The sequence below is a fragment of the Aspergillus eucalypticola genome, assembly GCF_003184535.1.
Source record: "Aspergillus eucalypticola CBS 122712 chromosome Unknown BO83scaffold_48, whole genome shotgun sequence".
Classification (NCBI taxonomy): Eukaryota; Fungi; Ascomycota; class Eurotiomycetes; order Eurotiales; family Aspergillaceae; genus Aspergillus; species Aspergillus eucalypticola.
Window position 1 is genome coordinate 14,989 of NW_020290322.1, and position 18,390 is coordinate 33,378.

Genomic DNA, 18,390 nt, shown 5'->3' on the forward strand with positions numbered 1-18,390 from the left:
TTATAGTAGTACAAGAAGAGAAGAGATGAACAATACGGAGGAGAACAATGATGATAATAAAGGATAAGCGCAATAATTGAGCTCATCATCAACCATATGGCGCGTATTGGATGTTTTTCAATCCTCGCAGATCAATTTAAATAACTAGTGTGAATCCTTCCAACGGTTTAAATAGTGGCAGCCACCAGTAGAAACTAAATGACACTTAGATTTCCAGTAAGTCAGCTAACCGGTATACTATTGATGTTGCTAATAAACTAAAAGTAAGTTATTAGTTGCTTTTTATCTCATTGCTTCTGTATTGGCCAAATATTGAATCCTGTAATAGCTAAATACATAATTAGCTTGATGGCTTGAAGTAGGTACTCGAGTAGAAAATTGATGCTATTATCAACTGCTGTTTGCCAAGTACTAGATACCTAGACTACCTACCTACCTATCCATTATGTAAAGTAGTATAAGGGATAACAATATTTATATGTCAGTAGATGTGGAACAACAGTATGTACTCCGTACTTTAGTAGTGTTTTCTCCTCAATTCAAGGCCCCAAAACATCATCACTTCCATGGTAATATATTCCTTACTAAGTACTTACTAGTAATTATGCTATTAGTAAATTCGACTTTTATCCATCTAATGAGTAAGACCTCCACGCCCAAATTGCAACGGCGCAAGACAATTAATATAAGTAGAACGGGCGGAGCGATCCAAGACAACACCCTGTCAGCTGTCAAAAGTACTACTTCATTAGTATCTAATGAGTTGGTCATGTTTCTATATGTATCCATCCATGGCGGGGAGAGACAAAGCGGGTAAGTACTAAGTAGTAGTAGTCTGTCTAAGTGGAGTTGGTCGGAGGAACTTGGTTGTCTCACTTTGATGAGGGGGTTGAATATAGTAATGTTGTGTGACGTTTTTAATATGTAAAACCGTTGGTGCCTATTTTAGGGAGAAAGGTACTTTTTGTATCTCTTGTGTATGACTTATTATAAGTTTATTGTTATTAATGGATCATTTTTTTTATTGGATGGTATTGGCTTGTTGCATGCTATTTAGACTAAGTATGTTCTTCGTGTGCTTTGTAGCTGGATTTATAGAGTACATAGCAGCATATTCGGGGGAGAAATGATGGATTCAGAGGCGGATGTTATGTAGTAGTCAGTGGAATTTAATAATTGAAGCAGACAAGATGGATCATGGTGTATCTATATAGGGTGCTATGGGTAAAGTTGTAGTTGTAGTTTGGTACATGTTCTTGGTATACTCGGGTCATGACTCGCTTCAGGTTCTTGGTAGTAGAGCTTGTTGCTTATGCCCAGAAAGGCCACAAAGCTTGGTTGGACGTTGCTGTGCTAAGACTTCTATCATGGAGTATATGGGAATATTGGCTTGGGTGTCAAAGCTGTAATAAGGCTGGAAGTTAAGAGGGGGTGTTGGAGAGTTCGATATAATAGTATACAGAGAATTAATAGTTTAGGGCTGTCCATGGTGACAGCTATGCATGCATGCAGTGTTGCACACTGCTATAACAACTAGTCAAAAGTACTACTACAAGGTTGAATAGCAACGAGAACAAGGTAGGATGATCGACAACACCACAAGACACAAGTACGACTCCTCCCACCAATGGCTAGAAAACAAGGTCGACTACTATAGAAGAGTGTGCTATAATCTCCTGCAACTAAACCATATACTTCCGAAGCCTTAGACAGTCAACCTTTAGCAGATACATATCAAGCTTAGGTTACATCCCGTCTACTTACTAACAATCGGTGCTTATAGTGCCCAAAATATACAATCTAACAGTACCAAGTCCAAAGTATCTGGAAGAGACGGTATTTCATCATGATAACAGTCTACACGCTACTCCTGATAGACACTCTTCTCTTTTCAGAGACCAACTACTCACATCACCTCAATTAAACACATGCAAAACTCCCAAGTACTCCATATACTCCAGCCAAACTAACCACGAAAGAACAAACCAAGAACAATCCCAATACAAACAAAAACCACTAGTCCCCAACTACCATCTAGATAGCTAGCAGCTTACCCCTTTAGCACCCGTTTTCCAAATCCCCGATATCCCGAACCTAAGCTACTTTAGTTCCTCCCCTCTAGTCTAGCTCCCTCTACTATCTACTAGTTTGTAGTCTCTGTCTAAGAACCAGGAGCATTCAAAGTAAATCAGCCTTGGCATGCAGCACGCCCGTCGGGGAGAAGGAAGAATCCTACGGGGGTAAAAGGGAAGACGGAGTGAGTTCCCGGCGACCTCGGGATGATCTTTGACGTTCATCATTTCATCTAATTCCAATCCAATTCAATTCAATCCCGTCGGAAATTAGACTAGACTACACTCTACTAACTTACTAAGTAAGTAGTAATAGTAGTAGTACTGTAGTAGACTAGTTACTGGTGGAAATGGCAGCCTGCCTGCATATACTAAGGAATTGCTCGGTTGTGGTGTGGCTTGCGTTACGTAGATTGCTATGGGGAATGGGTTATATTGACCCGGTGGGGATTTACTTTTGGGGGCGTAGAAATCTAGAAGGATTAAGCGCGAGGGCGGACATGGCGGGAAGGATAAGTTCCCAAGTCGCTTAATATTGCTGTTGTGGCGTTAGTTCGGGTAATTGTTCGTTTATTTACTATGTTTTTGGATGTTGTTGATGAGTACATATGTAGAAGGTGGTAGTAATCATGTATAGATAATTGTGGTGTGGCAGTGTTGTAATTAATAATAAAAGGTGGTGGTGGTCTCTCTCTCACAGTGGCGAATGAACGAACGACAGTATCATACTACTTTAGGCAGGCTGTTAGTATAGTCAACTTTAGTCTTACTAGTGTTTTCAACTGTGTAGAAAAAAAAAAAAAAAAGGCAATTCCCTCCTGCATGGAAATATTCTAGCCAAACCCAAATACAAAAAGTAAATACTACATAGTACAATCTTCCCTAGTAATAAACTTCCAACATTATCCCATCCATCCCCTGTGTCGGATTCTCAGGGTTCCGGCCGACAGTGTCTCTACACAGTACTAGTCTACGTACGGATTCTATCTTCAATACTATTTCCTTTTCGGATAAAGGAGCAGCAAACTTTACCTGTACCACTGGTACAAAGCGGCATGTCCCTCCTACTCAACCAAAGTTCCAGCATTCTCCTTCCAACTGCCGAGAAGGAAACCTCAGAATGTCTGGACTATCCATCCATCAACCCAGTTGGAGTATGACGGAACAATTCGAAGGTTCCTAGGAGGAGCGAGTCCTTGGTCTAGTTAAACGAATGAAACAAACCAAAGAGATGACCAACCAGTAAGAAAGAGCAGGAGGTAAGTGACTAACACCGAAACAGAAATTGCTCCATTGGGCAACTCAAGAAAAGCGGACCTGGGGCCGAACATAACCCTTCCACAGGCTGGTACTCGCACGAGAAGGAGGGAAAAAAAAAAAAAAACAAATCAGCAGTCTCGCGTGGGTATGAAGCTAAGAAACCTTAGCTACGCGATCCGATGCTGTGGGGACTTCCTTTCCCCCCAAACCGGCTCGCTCAAGCTTCGATCTAAGTGGGGATGGTAGGCGCTGATCTTTATGCTGGAGGCGCGCGAGAGGTGCTGATTGGCTGGAGGAAGGGCTTCACGGACGCTTCGTATTGTGTGGTGGATGCTACGCGTATTTGGCTGAAATTGAAGGTAATTATTCGTCGGACTAGTTCATGTCAATCTTTTAGGGGAGCTGAGGATTTTCGTCAAGAGGTAATTAGTGATTATCTTCAATTAGTATAGTATGTATATACTTAGATATAGTGAGTTGTCATGGGGTCTCTCGTAACAGGGATCGTTGCATAGTGTATGGAAAAGAATGGGATAGGAAAGGAAAAAGGGAAAGAAAGAAATAAAGGTATCGAAATGAATGTAAAGTGGTAATGAAATCGCACAGCCTTCCGACCAACTTGCTGAATCTCCACCATCCACAATCACCCGCTGTGGCGACCTCCCTTCTGAAAGTCTTCCGGTTCCGCTGGCTCGTGCGAAATCTCGATCGTCGTCTCCTGGTACACTCCGTGGCCCAACTCGGCCAGCTCCATGTCCGTCTTGCGCACAATATCATCTGTAGATGAATCGCGGTCGTCTCGGACCGTGTCGTTGATGCTCTGCATCCCCATGCCCCGCCGGAATCGGGATCCCGTCCGCAATTTTTTGCCATCCCGACCCGTGGTGATGTGTGTCTGGTATGCGTTTGATTCCGTGTAGTTGTACATCCGATCCGTAGTACTGAGTTCGGTTTCGAGCAACAGGTGGCGGCGAGTGAGCGTGTACACAAGCACATCGACGAAACCAGACAACGCCATCAGCGAACCAGCAACGGCAAAGTATGCGCGACTGGGGACGATATGGCGTGCCGTTGACATGCGTCCGGCGGCCAACGGCAGGGATAGCAATAGATAGACAAGCGGGTAGATAACCATGTAAATGACAACCCGGTTCAATCTCTTCAGGTTCTCCTGGTGGTTCTGCCGGAGCGTGGCGGATTGTTTCATTCGGCGTCGCAGGTAGAAGAACATAAGACCGTAAATAACGACCGTGCCGAATTCTGCCAGGAAAATCCATAGATAATGCACCCAAAGACGTTCCGTTTCGTGGTCGGGACCGATCCAGCACTGCAAGACAGGGTGAATTAGTGACTTTTGTCCATCGGTATCTCATCTTTGCGGTCGCTTACCCAGCCAGCTTCGGAAATCACAAACGTCTCGGAGCCAAACATTCCAACAGGTATCAATCCCAGAATAATGATGAATAGCCACAGCCCAACAACACCACCCACAAAGATCGGGAACGGTAATTGTCGGCCTCGTAGTACAACGGCACAGGTGTGAAGGGCAATCGCCAGAACGAATAAACCACTGCCGGGATCGCCCGTTTGAATCCACCATCCTTGAAGAACGCAGGGTGCACTGGGGTAGTAAACATGACCCTTTGCTATCCAGTGGAGACATATCAAGAAAGCTGTTGCTTGTTGCAGATCGACCAAAAGGAGGTTGTAAATGAGAACGACATACTGATTCTCCGCCAAAGGTCGTTTGTAGTATTTGCGCCAGAAAATGAAACGGTAGGTAAGGAATGACAAAAGGCCCAAGGCCGCAATGAATGAAAAGAGTGCAATCACTCCCATGGCAATGAACCCTGCTCGATCGCTACCCTCAAGTACCTCGCTTTCCGAGCGACTAGCGAGGTGCGTTTGGCCAGCACCATCGCCGGCTAGCAGCCGTGACAATCGTAGTAGAGCGAGCATTGTTCATCACCCTGAACTGTAGTTTCGAGGGGAAGAATGTCCAAGAGTCCAAGCGAGGCTCGGAAACCAGTGACAGGCGACGTGCGTCTTATATCCTACCATATAGAAGTAAAGGTTGGAGCATGTCTTGCCGACCAGAAAATGGGTTCCTATGGATCAAAAAGTCTGGGCAAGGTCCCGGCCCCATAAAGGCTTTTTGCAGTATTTTTTCTATTCACTCGTTCTTGTTATTCAAGTTTGCTGTCCCGCAAAGAGAAAAAAAAAATTAAGATTTGGTTAAGGGGCCACAGATCGCTAGATAATCTTCGGGAGGGGGTGCGAATGAGCAAGGATGGCTAGTTTTAGTGAGTAGTAGCGTGTGCAGGAAAGGGACCGAAGCTTGCATAGTGAGTGTTTTAGTGGGATATAGTCCGCACGGTCTCTACACCAGACCCACCTCTGGGTCATGGTATTCTCCGCCGTGCATCCAACAGTGACTCAAGAAAGTGGTCGAACGTTCCCACCTTAGTGTGCAATTGCCGATCTCCCAATGGTCTGGGAAGGAAAGGGGTGATTGTGCTTAGATCGTTGACCTGAGAGCCTCCATGCCCTGTGGATCAACCATCGGATTCTGCTCCCCGGCATTTACGGGGTACACCTGTGTGCAATGTGGCGACACACAATTGAGGATTATTGGAGGTAGGTGGTGCAAATGTACACAACAGATTTATCCTGAGTGAACTATTTCGGCCCGGTATAGTGCATCCGCCACTTCGGGAGTGACAGACTCCCCTAACGTTTGCCTGCAGCCGAGCTAGACCAAGGGGCGGAAGTATTCTTTTGCAGAGTCGCCTGCAGTAAACGGCGATGATCTGCAAGCGTCTTATTAAGCAGTGTTGAGGGGGCCCCTGGTGCCTCCTGGGCCATCTTGGTGTCGCGCAGACCAGGGGAGTGGTAGATGATCTCCGGACTACGATCTATAATCAGACGGAAAGAACTTTCCGACGCGGAGGCCTTCACCGAGCACTATAAGAAAAAATTGGACGCAGTTCTGATTGGATATGCCAGAACCAAAGGATATCGGATCAGCAGTGCGTCGAATCGAGAGCTGAGGTGGCACACGGTAGAGTTAGCGTGACGGCGCGTCGAAAGAAAGTCATCGAGATCCAGAAAGCTGGGACCAATAAACCCAGAGGGTAAGACCTGGGAACTATGTGCCTTCCTTTACAGGAAGGGATGTCCTGCTTTGTGGAGTTTCCAATTGCATATAGACCGTAGAGAAATAGTGAAGTTGTGCAACTGTGGGAGATGAGGAAGCTGTAATGAAAGTTGAAGCACGGCGGAAGAGAAGTTGAGCATCGACTCCTTTTGGAAGTCACCTGAGCATCATTGAGCCTCTTCACCATTCAGCTTCTGATTATTACTTCCAGCCTCGCTCGCACATTATTGCTGGTAATAGCAACAATCACAAGCTTACAGGTGTTCCTTATCTCCACCTCCCGCTCTTCGGTACCGATTGTTCAGCTTGGCTCCATAGTTGCAATATTGCCCTCCAGTTATCCGCACCCACCTAGAAGTTTATCAGGCAGATGATTTTCGGAGCATGGACACAAGTTGAGCTGTTCCTGACCAAGTCAAAATCTCCACGATGCTGATTGAAGAACGGCCGAGAAAAAGAAATAATTTGCAGCTGTACCCCGTTGCTGGGTGAAGATTTTCAGGAGAGAACGAGCATTGGGTAATAGTGGCCGAAAGCTTATTCTTGTCGATTCACGTTGCTAAGATGCCGATCCCATAGATTCGAGATTACTTAGTGATTCGAACCAAGGACAGCAGCGGGGTGAAGCTGAGTGCATATACGCTAATCTGATGAGCTCATCCAAGGCCTTTTGACGGTTCTGGAATGGCCGTGCTGCAAAGGCTGATGGAAGGTCGTCTCCGGCCAACTCCTAGCACAAATTTATAACCCATGGTTCGTGCGCAATGGTACCTCTCACCATGGTACCCAGCCGGTGGTTGACCATCTATCAACTACTATGCTTGAATTGACCTTCCGTCTATGGCATCGCAGGTATTCGAGTCTGGCATCTGAACGCAAACATGTAGGGACCTATGCTATAGTCGTCAAGGATCTACATCAGTCACTTAGTATCTGCCGTTGACTTGATACGACTTGGGTAAGTTTGGCGGCTTTCATCATACGGCCATGCGGATGAGTCGCTCAATTGCTGTCTCGGCTCATGGAAGCATCGAGAAGGACTTAAATACTCGTGGTTGAAACCTCGTCGTATCGGCAAGAGATGTGTTGAACTTTAGTCGAGAGGGGCCTCATCATGTCTTCGTCTTAAACCAAATGTTTGGACCTTAGCCTCGCCCAAGCAACGGAACGTGTGTCCATTCTTGCACTCCGAGAAACAGGCCTGTGTTCCGATTTTCGGATCCGGAAGGATTGATCGACAAGGAGCTATTCTTGACTCCAGGGAGTGCCCCATTTAAGGCGCGTGGTTCGTGAACCTTCTATCTCATTAGGAGTTGGAGAAGGTCTGAATTTAGAGCACCGTAGCCGATTCGGGTGCTGCAGGGTTCCAAGCAACGCTCGCATATGCTGGAAGCCACTTTTCACATATTTCGAACGCACCGGATGCTGGTTTTCGCTAAAGCCCGATAGGGAACTTCGGTTGGTGGCCGGTAAACTGCGGGCTTCAATATGCGTCGCTTGGCGGGCTGTTGCATGACCCGGACGTGTCCGAGGCATAGTCGTGCCACTTGGGTACTATGAATAGGACCTTTGTCTTTAAACCGACCATCTGCACAGGACAAGTCACCCGTCTCCTCCCAGCCGGAGGTCCCGGACAGATGACAAGGCTCTAAGGCTGTATGTCTCATTCAGGGTCTAGCCGTGCCATCTCTTATTGGTTCGGACGCTTCACGCCGCGATTACTGCGCCCCCGCATGTCTCTCTCCGCTCGCTATTGATGCAGTGTTGCCCGCCATTGATGGGAGGAATGTCTCACTTCGGGCTTGTGCTTCGCAGATCTATACCCCTCAATGGCCTCGTATAGCAAACAGATGTGATGTCAGTGACTGTGTTTCTATTCAGGGCATCAGGCCTCCCGTTTGTATGCCACGGTATGGAGCCTTGGCCGCCTTGGGTAGGCAAGGCCTCCCGGGAATACTCATCGCCATTTCACCGCTACTGCAGCTTCAAGTGAAGAGAAAGAGGGGAAAGAAAAGATATAAGTAGCCTGATAAACCCCAGAGATTCTCCTCTTCAGTTCAGATCAAGCATCTCTTCTACACTCAAGAACAAACCACTACTACCATACACAATCTCATCCATATCTCACGAGTATCATATCATCACCACTCATCTACCACAATGAAGACCTTCATGACCATTACCTCTCTCCTCGCTCTCTGCTCTTCGGCCCTGGCCGCACCAGTGGAAGCTGCTGAAGCGGCTGGCACTACAGTCTCTGTCTCCTACGACACTGCCTACGATGTCTCTGGAACTTCATTGACCACCGTCTCCTGCTCGGATGGTACCAATGGCATGATCAACAAAGGCTACACCACCTTCGGCTCTCTTCCGGGCTTCCCAAGAATCGGAGGCGCTCCTACCATTCCAGGCTGGAACTCTCCCAACTGCGGCAAATGCTACGCCCTGACGTATAACGGCCAGACAGTCAACATTTTGGCCATTGACGCCGCACCTGGTGGCTTCAACATCGGTCTGGATGCCATGAACCAACTCACTGGCAACCAGGCCCAAAACCTGGGTCGTATTGACGCTACCTACACCGAGGTGGATGTCAGTCAGTGCAAATAAACGCCAAATCATAGAGCATTGTGCTTGGGAGATGAATTCGGGTATCGCGGGGATTGGCTATGATGGGATACGATTTCGGGTTTACGATTGATACGCTTTTTGGGGATACTTTCCTTCATCTTACCTACTGTTAATAACATAATACGGAGCATCAGCATACATACATACATAACAACATAGTGGTCAATGAGCATATCTACATAACTTTGTGCAAATGAATTGAGAGATTCTAAGGTCATATCTACTGTACATCACTGTCTATATATACACACGTTCATGCTACAACATCACCCCAATACCTCAAGCATCTCCTCCACCCTCCCAAACTTATCTCGAATTTTACCTTTCTCCTGTCCACGCTCCCGTTCCGCACGATCAATGCGTTCCCAGTCCGCCCACGACGTAGCCCTCAAGCCCCGCTTCTCAGCTTCAGGACGGACACCCTCCCAACCAAGTCCAGAGCTATAACCCGGCGAATTCAACAACGACGCCTTACCATCCTGACTAGCCACATCAGCAGCAATAGCATCAGCCGTACTAAACGCATCCATCATCGTCGTAGCAATGACGCCTGTAGGGCCACGCTTGACCCAGCCAGCGCAATAAAGACCCGGGAGATGCGAGATCAATGATCCGTCGGGGAGCTGTTCCTTGTCGCCGGTGTTGGCTGGAGTGGTAATTCGCCCGAAGCCGTCGTTGGGGATCACCCCGCGGCGTTCGTCGAACTGGATACCTAGGTCTTCTAATCCGGGTAGTGGGAGGGACTTATAGCCGACACTGCGGAAGAAGGTGTTGGCGGGGATGCTGACCTCTGCGCGCTTGCCGCTAGATAGGTACTTGGGTGTGACTTTGGCGCTGGGGAGGAAGGGATCGGAGGGGTCGAGCTCGTTGCGGGCGAATCTTACGTGGGAGAGGCGGTAGGGGTGGGCGGGGGACCAATGTAGACATTCGGGAGAAAGGAGGAAGTCGAGAGACCAGGATTTGGTCGAGGTGGTGGGATCATTAGTTGATCCTTTCGCGAGGAGTTGGATGAGTCGCTTCTGGGCTCTTGGGAGAGCGGACATGACGTCTTCCGGGGGGAAGAGATTCTTCGGGACTGGGTCGAATGCTACGCCTGGTAGTTGGAGCAGTTCGCGGAGTTCTTTGATGGTGAATGCAGCCTGAAGCCGGAAATATGTAAGCATCTGATAGGTGTAGTACTCGGGTCGATAACGCGTACCTGCATCGGTCCTCTGCGGCCAACTACCCGGACACGCTTGACTTTACTCTTTGACAGCTCCTCAATAGCATATTCGGCTATATCCGTCTTCCGCAGGGTATTCACATCCGACAACAAGATTCTGGCAACATCCAGGGCCACGTTTCCTTGTCCGATGATCACGGCGTCTTCACCGGCAGTCAGGTCCGGGGCAAGATCACGGTGTTCCGGGAGGCCATTGTACCATCCGACAAACTCCCGAGCCGAGTAGACGTTGCGGATTGCCTTTTCACCAGGTATTCCCAGTTCCTTGTCCTTCGGGGCACCGTATGCGAACAGGATGGCATCGTAGTGTGGCTTGAGAGAGCTGAGGGGAAGGGTTTCGCCTAATTCAACATTGCCGATGAAATTGAAGCGCGGAGATGCTGCGACTTCAGTGAATTTCTCTTCGCAGTTCTAGAGGCCCGGATAGTGTGAGCTTGACCGTCCATGTCTTCTGACTCATAGCATAGCGGTCTTACCTTGACTTCTGGGTGATCAGGGGCAACACCGTATCGCGCAAGACCAAATGGCACTGGAAGCTTCTCGTACATGTCTACCGAGGCATTGTCTACCTTGGAGAGTAGTCGATAAGCCGCATAGAAGCCTGCCGGGCCTGACCCTACCACGGCCACGCGGAAAGGCCGCTCATTCTGAACGACCTGGCTGTACTGACGCGATTGAGCTGTCAATCGTGAGAAGGTTTGGCGCGGAGAATGGCGCACAGACACGTGGGTAATCCGCGCCGTGCAATGGCCACATATATATGGAGCACGCTGAATATTCATTGTGCAGCAAGACGAAGTGTGAGGAAAGAAGCAAAGCTGTCAGACCGGAGGAGAGACAGTTAACTCCGAGGCGCGATGACATAAGAGGGTCCAACACGTGACTCTTATCAGGGCTGGTTGCCGCGCCGACAATCGCGTGTTGACGATCCTCCCGATCAACCCGTGGATGGAAAGCCAGTAGTCTCCGGCAGATGCACGATGGATGAGTGCATGTGCTGCTGCTGCTTTCTTGCTGTCGCTGCTGCTTCGTCTCCATCTTCTGTCACTCCACCCGTCCCACGGTTCGTACCTCTCTTTCCGTGGTATTTGTCACCACAGAACCGTCCGTCTATCTACATCTAGATAGCTGTCTAATCCGACATTCTTTCTTTAAGCTTAACAACTCGCCTGTGCACATTCCTTTCCCCCGCTCGTCGCGTGGGTCAAGCCTTCGATATTAGATTGGGGCTTTCACCATAGCGATCATGGGCGACAATCATGACTCTTCATTCCTTTATGGTTACGCTTCGTCCAACCGGTTTTACAGTTCGCCCAAACCACCCTTCAACCCGAAGGCTGTGACACAAGCGAGCTGGACTCGACCAGAGCCAAAGCCTGAGTTAAAGGGACCATTGGTTGATCAAGCCAATACCCTTCCTGATGTGGTATGTGCTTTGCGGCTCTTTAAAGGACATCAATTAGACTACAATCGCGTACTAATGATCTATGCAAGCAATGCAACACCCCTGGTGCCAAACCGCGATGGACGCCAATGAGCCCAAAAACAAAGGGTCGTGTGGTCTATGGTCGCAAGGTGCAGCTTGGACTGCGCATACTTGCTCTTGCCGGAGCTATCGGATCCCTGTTCTGTTCGATCGTTATCAAGAATGCCGCAATAACCGTGATCTGGATTGTCAGAGTCGGGGTGAGTGATGCGGCAAGGTTATGTGACTTTGAGCTAGAATCTAATCCCCTTCAAGCCAGCTGTCGCAATTCTGCACACTCTCTACGGCATATATACTTTGAGTCGCTCTTCGATCACAAGGCCTCCAGGGTCGCAGGCTAGCTACATGTTCTTTGCCGCAACATTCGATCTAGGCCTGATCCCCTTCTACGTTTTCGCAGCCTACCTAGGTTACGGGCAATATACCAACAACGCATACGACTGGACTACAATGCTAGGTTCTAATGTTGAGACGACAACTAAGATTGCAGAGACTACGTTCTTGCTGGGTATAATCAACGGTGCACTTCTTGCGATATCCTTTGGAATCTCCATATTCTTGGGTACCATCTTCCGGAAGATCACCCGGCTACCCCCAGATATGAACCCGCTAGAAGACAACTTGACTGCACGTCCATTCTCCCGGACCAAGTCCGAGATAATTGAAAAGCGTGCCAGCAAATCTACCTTGGGCTCGGACAATATTTCTAGTGAGGATCCACTGATCGGTGTTCCACGAAGTGTGCCTTTCATGGAGACTCGCAGTGATCCATCCTTCAACGACGACTATAGTCGATTCCCCCCTACTTTCACAGACAGAACGCCACCGCAGCCTACTCAGTCTTTCCATCGCCCATCACGCATCAACACCATCCCGCATCTACCTTTCCATCAACCAAATGATGTAGATGATGCTACAACTATCGCGTCGCCTATCGAGAACCCAGATATCTTTACCAGGGCAACTACATCAATTCCGCGTGGCGCGCCGGTTCGCGAGCCATCTCCCGATCTTCCCAACAGATCGCAATGTGTGAGCCCTGCCTCAGAGAATTGGATTGTCTATCCGTCTCGGTCTACAACTCCCGTGGAGGAGGCTAAAGACGAGCACCTGGCTCCTCGCGACCCGTCCTCTGTATACAGCCGTGCCGAAACCCCGGCCTCATCAAAGGGCGGTGTTATGGATTGGTTCAGTCCACAGCGATATGGTCTGAATATAGGTGAAGCCATCAGCGAGAACAAGCGCGGGGAGTACGAGTCGGTTGCGGCGAATGAATACTATGGAAACGATGATGATGTTCATGATATTCTTTACCGAAGCGGATTTTACGATAACGCAGAGCAAGACCTTGGCGACCACCGGATTGACATCTTCCAAGACCACGAAGAGCTCGACGAAGACACGCGAAACTCCCTGAAGGTCAATCCATTGGCACTGAACCCGCCCTCTCCCCTGCCGCCGAGGCCGGACGAGGTCCAGAATCGCACACTAAGCAATGGGCGCATGGCCCTTACTGACATACCCAATCTTTCTCCCAAGCCTCCTGCCGACGAGCCGCTTCTTGATAGTCTGCAGAAGAAAGGAAGTTTCTATGGAGAGCTCCCGGACCAATTCGGACTTGATACCCCACGAAAAGTCAGCCGCGACCAGTCAAAGCTCACTCCAAAGAAGGACAAGCTCAGCATCAAGAAAAGCCAGAAGTTCCACGCCTACGGCGCACTTAAGCAGCATGACGATGGTGACCTCAACGGCCTTGGCATTCCCTCTGCAGACCCGATGACTATAGACGGTGATCGCAAAGGTCGCGTCGTTAGTAACTCAGGAGCTGATGCCACCCACGCCAACTCTGCATTGTCGTATGGAAACTACATCGCCGGATTGGGAGTGGGAAGACGGCGGGACGTCAGCGGCAAGATAGCGGAAGAGGGCCGTGTCGAGATTACCAAACCGAAAAATGAGAACACCACCCCTATCCGAGCAGCTGGATGGGCTCGCTTTGCGGGTCTATAGCACTGATATGCTCGGAGTAGAACACGCAAAAAAAAAGAAAAAGCATCTATAACTGTTCGAAGACTGGATACGTCTTCTTTTCATTGAATTTATGAGGCATATGGGTATGGTTTGCACATGTTGGACATGAGAATCTCTTGACGATAACTGATGTGATTTTTATGTTTTTTTTTATTGGTGATACTCCCCACTGTTTTTACTGTAGACAATCACGTAGTAGCTTAGCATACCATTCAAACTGAATATTGCAAATTTTCATGTTCCTAGTAACTTATGATTTTTTCCGAATTCGGAGATTATATACAGCTATAATATACAATATACAATGAACAATCATCATACCAGACTACGAAGGCACCCCTTCATATTCCCATCCCTTGATCACCCTCTTATTCCTCCTCGAATTGCGCCGGTTGGCATTACATTTGACAAACAGCGTCAAAGCAGCAATAATACAAATCACAATCCCAGCAATAGCAGCCACCAACACGGTCCGTCTCTCCAGCTGCTGCGGATCCGACGCATACGGACACTCCTGATCAGGACCCCCCGTTACCCAACAAGACTCCACATCGATGCAATTCATATCTAACCAGACCTTGGTCTTGTTCGGGAATGCAGAGGTTGGGTCGAGAACGTCCGTCCGTGTCAGCAGGTACTGGTACAGATAGGTGTTTTCGAGACCGGTGCGTGGGACGGCGAAGCTGGTGTTCTCAGGACAGCCATGATCGTAGGCGTCTCGGAAGGTGTATGGCGCTGGGGATAGTTGCCACGTGAAGGGGTTGTTTCCGACGCGACATGCAGCGTAGCGGACTTGGCTGCAGTTGATGGCGCGCCAGTGGCCGCTGTATGTTATATCCATGACAGCGCAGCGGTCTGTGGTGCTGAAGCTGGCGGAGGATGAGTCAGCGTTGGCGGGTTGGCCGATGGACCAGGCCCAGGAGCTGGAGAGGGAGATCTCTGTGTAGGGTTCGGGGTCGGTGTCGGCGGTTTTGTTGAAGAAGGTGTCGTTAAGTGTTGGGGTGAGGCCGCATGCGGTTAGGTTGGAGGCCACGAGGGACATTGCTGCGATTGTCGAGTTTTGGCTTAATCCTTCTGGTATGGGGATGTAGTCGGATATGGCCCAGGAGTTGTTGGCCTGGGATACGGTAGTCGCGTCGGGATCATAGAAACAGCCAGTGTCGACGCTTCCGTCGGAATCAAGAGTTACGGATACCGTTGAAGTGAGATAGTTGGAGGGAAAGATAACGTCACTCATGTAGGACAAGTTGTAGTCTTGCAGTTGGGAGTCGATGGTCCCGTAGTCAATGAGGAGGCGCTTCTCTTGCGCTAGCTGAAGGTACTTCACGCATGGCCAGCCATCGGGTGTACTTTGGTCGCCGTTCGAGTCCTCATGGATTGTGAAGTACTCGGTGATGGGCTTGTAGCTGTCTTCAACCTGGTACCATGATTGATTCAGGTTGGCGCGCTCGGAAGCGAGGGTTGACGGCGTGTATATGTAGGAGGACAGATGTTCATCAAAGAGATAGCTGACAGATTCGGAGCCTGTGGGTAGTTGTGATCCAGTCACAGTCGATGCTGCTTCGTTGGGGCTAGTTGCGCTCCCAGCCGCATGCAGATTAAGAGAGATGTATCTCGTATACACGGTCAGCTCGGAGGTATACGCCTGGAAGAAACCCCGGAACACATTGATCAGGTCGGACAGGTCGAGATCCATAGAACAGCGGTACGGACCCATTTCATACAAGACCGAGCCCGACGATCTGGCTACCGCAGTGACAGTGGCTTTGATTGTTTCGCTCGTTGTCGTTGTTGTAGTCGTTGCGGTCGTCATTGCGGTTATTCCACTCGTCGCAGTTGTCGTTGTCGAAGAAGTAGGCGATATCGACGACACAGTCACAACGGGGACATCCGGGGAGAGCGACAGCGGGCAGAGCATCCAATCCCGTTGGTCAGACGACCAGTAAAGGTCGACGAGAAAGCGGCGGTATCCGACAACTAGTAAGTTGGAGATGCACTTGCCCGCTGCATCCCGGTCGTAGACATTGTCGCCAAAACATGCCGCGCGAAGTGATACGGCGGATGTGCTGACGAAGTTGATTGGAATCTGGCCAGCTACATCTCTTTCGCTCTGGAAGATGTCCGTAAGCGGAATGAACCTACTGTATAAGCGCATTTGCGCATGATTGCGCGCAACTTACCAGGAAGACGGCCGCCTCCGTTGCATTCAAGGCGACATCTGAGGAGAAGCTCAAGGACATGGGGCTGCGAGCTGCAGGCAGCACACCGAAACTCGAATCACATTAGTCAAAAAGGAGTGGAGTCTGCGTGAAGTTGCCTGATAGAGTGAATGGAGATGATGAACGTGAGGGGAGATGGATGCGCCGAGTGGGTGAATGGAAGCAGAACGGAGTGCGGAGAAGAAGGCGGTGGACGGCGACCGGGACCCTGACGGCGCAAGTGGAAGGGCAACTGGAACACCATCTGGCCTTTTCATCTCCCGCCAACTTACCTGCCATCTCATCCATCGCCCACCCGAAACGTCCACTCGGTTTCTGCAAGTCACTGCGCTGTGCGCTCTTGCATTTCTTTTCTTCCGGAACCGTTCTAGTTTTTATATATAAAAAAACTACACACTCCTTCACCATGGCGGCGCCCGGCCAGCCGTCCCCCCAGCAGATTGCGGCCATGCAACAGCAGTTCGCCGCCGAAGCTGCTAGGCGCGGAATGACCCCCGAGGAATTTGCCAAACAGCAGCGCGAACAGCTCACTGCAGAGGCAGCCAAGCACGGAATGACAACCGAACAATATGTCACTCAGCTGAGAATGCGAGCTCTTGCCGCTCACCAGAGACAAGTCGAGGCCCAACGACAAGCTGCTCAAGCCCAAGCGCAGGGCCAGCAGCCCCAAGGGCAAGGGCAAGCACCTCCTCAATCGCCAGCCCAACCAGGACAGAACCTGCCAGCACCCCAACAACCTCAACCCCAGCAGGTGACCCGTCAGGTTCCTGTGAACCCTAACAACCCTCCTGATCCGAAGGCGCTCGCCGTTGCCGCGTTCCTGCGGTCGCAGAACCTAAAGACACGGACATGTATCATGGATGGACAGCGGAAGGAGATGTTCAAAGGTATACACTCTTCATCATTATACGTGCCCGGAAGATACTCATAAATACCAGTGAAACGTGCCATTCGGGCCATCGAGTCCCCAGCTTACGCCAAGGCGGCTGCCAAAAAGAACTCTCTTCTTCCTCCAGTCACCGACCGCGCATCTGCAGAGAACGTCTTCAAGCTTCTTCCCCTGTCCCTTCTTGCTCTGCGCGTGACGAAGGTCGACCCCCATGCGGGCCACAACCACGGCAAGTCCAAGAACCGTGTCAAGGGATTGTGGACGGTGCGCATTGAGCAGCACCAAGAAACCGATCCTATGATGCACTATGTCTGGCTTTGGGAAGGTCCGCAGTGGAAGCAGAAGGTCATGGCCGCGGCTGTAGTAGCAGGAATCTTCGCGGTGGTGCTGTTCCCCCTGTGGCCGATGATGCTGCGCCAGGGTGTCTGGTACCTGAGTGTGGGCATGATGGGTCTGCTGGGATTGTTCTTCGCCATGTCCATTTTCCGTCTTATTCTGTTCTGCATCACAGTCATTGCGGTTCCCCCTGGTCTATGGCTGTTCCCCAACCTATTCGAAGATGTCGGATTCGTGGATAGTTTCAAGCCCCTGTGGGGCTGGCAAGAGGTAAGCTAACCTACCATGGCACCGCAGAAAGAAAGACAATCTCTAACCACCATTTTCAGACCAAGAAGAAAAAGTCCAAGAAGTCCAAGAACGCAGGAGGCGAGGAACCTCAAGCCGCAGCCCAATCCACTCCGTCCGCCACCACAACAGCAACAGCAGCCCCGGATACCTCAAGCACTGTAAAGCGAGACCTTGCGCCGCGCGTGGAGGAAGTCACCGAAGAGTAATCGATGTAACTTGATTCTATACAATTGACTGCGGAAATCCATTGAGCCTTCTTCTTCCTACGTGTGTGGGAGATACAACCTTTCATGGTAATCTCTTGCTTCTAATCATATCCCATCTTATCCTTTCAGTTCTGTACGGTAACTCTTGCACGTCCTCGCTTTACACCTCGGTCGCATTTTCTCGTTCCCCATTGTTGCTTAGTTTGGTTAGGGGTATCCGGGTTTTGGGTTTACAGCTTGCTAGCACATGATAAGATCATTTCCTACTGTTGGCACAAAAATATAATGTGCATGCCCGGCATGCGCGTAGTGATACACTGTCATGGAAATCATAATATAAACTCCTAAACCTCCGCTGCATATTCAGTGAAGATAGTAGTAGTAGTAGTAGTAGTAGTAGTAGTAGTAGTAGTAGTACTCACCACCACACCATACTATCTACCAGCTACTAGTTCTAACTCAGTGCCAGTACCAGTAACCGATTAATCCCGACAGTGACTGATTGATCATATAGATAGAAGTTCTGCATAATAAACTTACTGTCTACCAACTAAACAATACCTAGTAATAGTATAGGACATCACACACTC

At 49.5% G+C, this 18,390-nt stretch overlaps 6 protein-coding genes across 6 annotated transcripts; 3 read left to right on the top strand and 3 right to left on the bottom strand.

Moving 5' to 3' along the window:
• Positions 1–3,975: 3,975 nt before the first annotated feature.
• gprD lies at positions 3,976–5,291 on the bottom strand (the record flags this gene model as incomplete). The annotated part of the gene is made up of 2 exons (XM_025535635.1): positions 3,976–4,659; positions 4,722–5,291. The coding sequence occupies 2 exons, from the start codon at positions 5,289–5,291 to the stop codon at positions 3,976–3,978; spliced, it is 1,254 nt and encodes a 417-aa protein (XP_025382102.1).
• A 3,111-nt stretch (positions 5,292–8,402) lies between these two features.
• Positions 8,403–9,328, top strand: aspf13 (allergenic cerato-platanin Asp F13). Its single transcript, XM_025526567.1, has one exon. The coding sequence runs from the start codon at positions 8,650–8,652 to the stop codon at positions 9,097–9,099; it is 450 nt and encodes a 149-aa protein (XP_025382103.1). The 5' UTR covers positions 8,403–8,649; the 3' UTR covers positions 9,100–9,328.
• Position 9,329: 1 nt separating this feature from the next.
• On the bottom strand, positions 9,330–11,133 carry BO83DRAFT_192918 (NADPH-adrenodoxin reductase). The gene is made up of 3 exons (XM_025526566.1): positions 10,819–11,133; positions 10,319–10,753; positions 9,330–10,259 (listed from the first exon to the last, which is right to left on the bottom strand). The coding sequence occupies exons 1-3, from the start codon at positions 11,122–11,124 to the stop codon at positions 9,387–9,389; spliced, it is 1,614 nt and encodes a 537-aa protein (XP_025382104.1). The 5' UTR covers positions 11,125–11,133; the 3' UTR covers positions 9,330–9,386.
• Positions 11,134–11,401: 268 nt separating this feature from the next.
• Positions 11,402–14,063, top strand: BO83DRAFT_373047 (uncharacterized protein). The gene is made up of 3 exons (XM_025530012.1): positions 11,402–11,768; positions 11,837–12,028; positions 12,084–14,063. The coding sequence occupies exons 1-3, from the start codon at positions 11,589–11,591 to the stop codon at positions 13,836–13,838; spliced, it is 2,127 nt and encodes a 708-aa protein (XP_025382105.1). The 5' UTR covers positions 11,402–11,588; the 3' UTR covers positions 13,839–14,063.
• Positions 14,064–14,147: 84 nt separating this feature from the next.
• On the bottom strand, positions 14,148–16,190 carry BO83DRAFT_383560 (Lectin C-type domain protein). The gene is made up of 2 exons (XM_025532498.1): positions 16,040–16,190; positions 14,148–15,969 (listed from the first exon to the last, which is right to left on the bottom strand). The coding sequence occupies exons 1-2, from the start codon at positions 16,097–16,099 to the stop codon at positions 14,185–14,187; spliced, it is 1,845 nt and encodes a 614-aa protein (XP_025382106.1). The 5' UTR covers positions 16,100–16,190; the 3' UTR covers positions 14,148–14,184.
• A 162-nt stretch (positions 16,191–16,352) lies between these two features.
• BO83DRAFT_442209 (Sec62 family protein translocation protein) lies at positions 16,353–18,142 on the top strand. Its single transcript, XM_025536393.1, has 3 exons — positions 16,353–16,965; positions 17,017–17,573; positions 17,633–18,142. The coding sequence occupies exons 1-3, from the start codon at positions 16,485–16,487 to the stop codon at positions 17,798–17,800; spliced, it is 1,206 nt and encodes a 401-aa protein (XP_025382107.1). The 5' UTR covers positions 16,353–16,484; the 3' UTR covers positions 17,801–18,142.
• The last annotated feature ends 248 nt before the right edge of the window (positions 18,143–18,390 follow it).